Source organism: Aplysia californica, unplaced genomic scaffold (genome assembly GCF_000002075.1).
Source record: "Aplysia californica isolate F4 #8 unplaced genomic scaffold, AplCal3.0 scaffold00067, whole genome shotgun sequence".
NCBI classification, from domain to species: domain Eukaryota; kingdom Metazoa; phylum Mollusca; class Gastropoda; order Aplysiida; family Aplysiidae; genus Aplysia; species Aplysia californica.
The window spans coordinates 505,576-510,395 of record NW_004797337.1 but is presented as its reverse complement, the minus strand read 5'-3'; the positions used below and the strand labels follow the sequence as shown (position 1 = coordinate 510,395).

The 4,820-nt window shown below is 41.3% G+C and overlaps 1 protein-coding gene across 1 annotated transcript in view; it reads left to right on the top strand.

The window, feature by feature from the left end:
• The window catches only part of LOC101862785, an 11,120-nt gene extending 7,342 nt beyond the window's left edge, over nt 1–3,778 (top strand). The window contains exons 8-11 of the mRNA XM_005093630.3: nt 106–259; nt 1,370–1,486; nt 1,896–2,029; nt 3,057–3,778. Coding sequence (XP_005093687.1) covers nt 106–259; nt 1,370–1,486; nt 1,896–2,029; nt 3,057–3,476 — 825 coding nt within the window. The 3' untranslated portion in view covers nt 3,477–3,778. The remainder of the gene's footprint in view (nt 1–105; nt 260–1,369; nt 1,487–1,895; nt 2,030–3,056) is intronic.
• The last annotated feature ends 1,042 nt before the right edge of the window (nt 3,779–4,820 follow it).

Below are 4,820 nucleotides of genomic sequence, written 5' to 3'. Positions count from 1 at the left end.
GGGGGGGGTCTTTCTCTTATTTCTCTTTGCCTCTATTTTGCCTTGTAGCACAGTTATCATTAAGTCTGTATTTATGTTTCTGTTGGCTCTATTTTTTTCCTCCAGATCCATGTGTGTCGAGGTGCGGAGAAGTCTTTGCTTGGCCACCTGAGTAGAGAAGGAAATCTTCCTGGTGCAGCCTGGTCCCAGAAGGTTGATGGTCAAATCCAAGCGGAGCACTCTGTGTCCTCGCTGATCCGATGTATAAATGAAAATCCAGGTAGAGTTGAGTGTCTTTATTGACACTCGTCAACCAGCTATGTCTGTTCCTCTTCGCTGTTGTGTTTAAACGTGATTTGGGTGATAATAAGCACCCCTCAGGGCGGTGCCTCTGACTGAAGTGTCTTTAGGCCATTCCCAAAAGGGGGACATTTCTCATTCTAATGCACAGTAGAATTGTAAATGGGCTGATCCAACAATGTCATGCTCATAACTGTGCCTGAACTACAACAGGGAACTGCTGCTTTTTCTTTCCTAATCCTTACTATCATCAATTTCCTCTACTTTTGTATGTTTGTCACTCTCTTGTGACCCTCTATTTCCGGGGTGCCTTGATAGTGGAAGCAGACTTTGTGCTGCTGAAGCTAGAGAGGTGAGCAGAGTAAGTCTGATTCCCTGTAAGGACTTTTCTGTTGACATCCACCCCTGGGCACTCATATAACCTTATGCAGTTCCGAGCGCCGTAAAACCTCTACTACTGATAATAAGCTGGGGGAAAGGGGGTGGGTGTGCGGTGTTTTAAGTAAGGGGTGGGGAAGTGGTAGATCTATGCAGAAGCTGGGAGATAGGACTGGATTTTTTTTTTAAATGAGAGAGACAGAGAGAGAGACAGAGAGAGAGAGAGAGACAAAGAGAGAGAGAGAGATAGAGAGAGAGAAAAAGAGAGATTAAGAGATAGAGAGATAGAAAAAGAGAGAGAGACAAAGTGAGAGAGACAAAGAGAGAGAGGGGGTGGGGATGGAGGGGAGGGAGAGAGATAGAAAGAGTGAGAGAGACAGAGAGAGAGTAAAAGTATAGAAAAAAACCTGCAAAAAAGCAATAGGCAGTTATTTACATTCTGACACTGACTACTTTCACTGGATTCTGATCCAAGGTGATCCCATAAGGTACAAAAATTCCACTCATTTTGTGCAAATAGTAAAATTTTCATCATGAATTGATTTTGTTCATATGCTTACCAAAACAAATTTAAAATTAAAAAAACCCACCATCCCAGAAAAATCTGCTGCGTATGTCTGTTTACTCCTGGATCGACTACAAAAACAGCAACTGGATTCTATTCTCTGTGAGCTCACAAGTAATGTAAAGGTTTCCAATGCTTTTGTTTCAGGAGAAATTACCCTTGTGTGCCTGGGCCCTCTCACTAACTTAGCCCTGGCCCTTAGGCTGGACCCTCTAGTGGCCGACCACCTCAAGGATGTTTATATTGTTGGAGGAAATGTTGAAGGTAAGAGTGAAGTGTTCCTTTACAGTGTAGTGTTAAAAGCTTCAATTTTGGTTTTTAAAAATTGGAAACTTCAACTTTGATGTGAAGCATTTTGAACAAATGTCTTCTTGTGACACTTGTTACCTAACGTCGCCCAGCTTTTCTAATGTCTCAAATTAAAAATAATGTATGGTATTGTTTTCGTGTGCTCAAGAAATATTTCATCAAAATACTAATTCTAAATGCTGAAAAAAAGCCCCCCAAAATACATAATGATTGTACAATTTTTATTGTTAAAGAATGAAACATATATTTTTCTCTGTCTTGAAAAATTTGGCTTTTTGGGCTCAACACATTTGAACAACTTGCCAACGCTGTGTTGTGTAGTGTGACTTTTCAAGTGATCGGTGATTGTCTTCCAAATGTTTAGGTCAAGGAGATCTGTCCAGCTGTGCAGAGCAAAACTTCCTGCATGATCCAGAGGCCGCCCACATAGTCCTGCAAGAGATTAAAAATGCTCATATATTGCCTTATGAGGTCAGCGAAAGACACAAGATACCTTTTGTAAGTCAGGATATGTTCATTTCTTGTCTTGAAGTTTTTTGTTTGTGTCTCTTACAAGTAGTTGCACTTAAATTTCTTTATTCGCTGAATGTACTACTATTCCAAATTGAATTCGATAGTAATAGTCATTTATTGCCTTGCTATTGTGTTGATGAAATGTATTTCTGTTTTCTAAAAAAGATATACTCTGGTGGTTTTTACACTCCCCAAGGGGGCTCTCATGGCCTAGAGGTTAAGGTGTTTTCCTCTCATTCAAAGGTCCCAGGTTCGAATCCGGCTAGCGACGGAAAAATTTTCTTCTCTAAAATTATTTCATTTCATCTCCTTTCCTGCTCTCTAACAATGTTTTGTCGTCTGCTTTCGTCTCCACTTTCTGCCCCCACCCCTTCACCTCCTTTGCCCCTCCTCTGGGCTCCTGACTCTTTCTGCAGCCTTTCTACTGTTTCTCCTTGGCTCCTTCTTACTGCTGTCTTTCAGCCACACCCCTGGCCTTCGGGCTGGAAAGATCTACACCTAGCTTTCTTGGACAAGGGTGAAAAATCTCGGAGGTCCCCTGTGCAAGTTGTGCACGTTAAAAATCCGTTGGTGATCTAAAATCGATAGTAGTAGGCTTCGGCCACCAACCGGGCAAAATTTGAAATTTCCTACAAACTGAAAATGTTTAATGTGTCCAACGCTCTCATGTGACCTTATGCAGTTGCGACCGCCGTAAAACACTTCAAAAATAAAAGCTAAACACTCCCCATCTACACAATTTAGATCATTTAGGAAACGGGCTTTGACCTTGCCTGTGGGGGGGGGGGGGGGGCAACCTGGGCTGAGAGGGATATAATAGCCCAACACAAAGAATGAGATACTTGATAAAAATTCTCCCCACTTTGGAATTGAACTTACGCCTCCTGTGTGTGGCATCAGGGCACCAAACCGCTATACCACAGATTCTGGTTTTGTTTGTGTAAATTCTTTAATTAAGCTTAATTTTAATTTGAGGGTATAGTACTGAAAAGTAATCTTTTCCTTTTCCCAGGATCACTTTGTGGCGTGTCTGAACGCAGGCACGGAGAAATCTGTGTTCCTTATAGACTCCATGACGCAGGAGGAGCTACAGCATAGGACAAATGGAGTTGTCTCCCCAGATGTGTTTGCGGTTGCTATGGTGATCGATCCCACCATCGTGCTGGAGAAAGAGAAAGTTTTCGTGACTGTTGAGCTTAAGGGAGAGTACTCCAGGGGCCTGATGGTTGTGGACAGGAGAGGCTTCATGGGAAAGCCGCACAACGCGTTTGTCGTGAAAAATATGGACCTTAGCAAAACACAAGCCTTATTCGGAGTAGTGTTCAGCGGGCAGGATGTGAATGATGGCTGCTTGCCTGTCACGACTGTAGCCCCTACAAGGGAACATTCCGTGCCAATACTTTACAGAGAAGTTCGACTACCAGTTGTGTAATGTTTGTGTGTACAGTTTTCTTGGTGGTTTATTCTTGGTGATGCTGGTTGCCGTCATGAATACAGCTGTTCTCCGAAAGTTTTCTGGTTGATGTTTAAGATTTTCGCTCCCTGCTGCTTGAACTGCTCTAAGAAAGTTTGAGGATGTCAATGCAATAGTAGGTTTTTTGCTTTCATATTGTTCAAATTGCATTTTCAACTTGTTTTTTTAATTTAGTTTCATTACAAATCTTACAGCACTTGCAAGACAATTAAGTCATTCCTCCTAAGTGCCAAAGAAAAGAGGTGTTACAAGAAAGTACCAGAAACATAAATAAAAAAGGAGGAGAGGTAAGGGCGACTGATATTTGATAGGACAGAAAGAGCAAATCACATCAGAGGGCCTGACAATAAACTGCTTGAACTGCGGTAAGGAATCGTTGGAGATGACAATACAGCTTAGCTATTGTGCTTTCTTATCAGTTTAACTTAACTACATTTTGAACTTTGTTTTGCTGATACTAGTTGACCTTGAAAGACAAGAAATTGTAGGGGGGTGGACATAGAGGTAAGTGAGCGATAGGAGGGTGCCACATTGTTGTTTCTATCAGAACTGCACATTGTTGTTTCTATCAGAACTGCTCAGTGTTAAGATTGCGTCATATTGTTACTTTTCAAAATGGCTAATGGCAGTCTTACAAGAAGCAGATCAGTCTGTCTGTGTTTCTTTTCTCTGCACTAAATAAATGCTATATCGTATATATATATATATATGTTGATGTGCTTTTCCGCACTGAAACAAACAGAAAGAGGTAATGTCTGTCTCAAAAATGCTTTTTCTAAGTCTACATTTTCTCATGTTCAGAATGTACGGATATCCCTATGGCTGGCTTTCCTTCGAAACAAAAACTTGTGTCCTTCGGAATGGTACCTCATTTTCCTCCGCACACTCAGCAGCAAATAGGTTATCTGCTTTCAGTAAAGATGTAATATGTGATTGTGAATGGAAGAAGTATACTTAACAGGCAAAAACACTGTAACGTTCCCAGGTGTTTGAAGTGGTAATTGGAAATGAAACTGCTAACCAAAATTAATGTTGAGAATTTGTGTCAGCCTTCAAGGGGATACATGTGACTGTGGACAAACACGTACATGTCTTTTTATTTAAACAATACTCAACTGTTTGTATGTTTGTGAGAAGGGAGAGAGCGAATGAGGGACAGAGAAAGAGAGAAAGAAAAAGAGGGAGAGAGAGAGAGAGAGAGAGAGAGAGAGAGAGAGAGAGCAGTGATGGGGGTGGGGATGAGGAGGAGTCATAATCTGTATTCCAGATGGATTTTATTATGTTATTTAGTAAAAAGGCTAT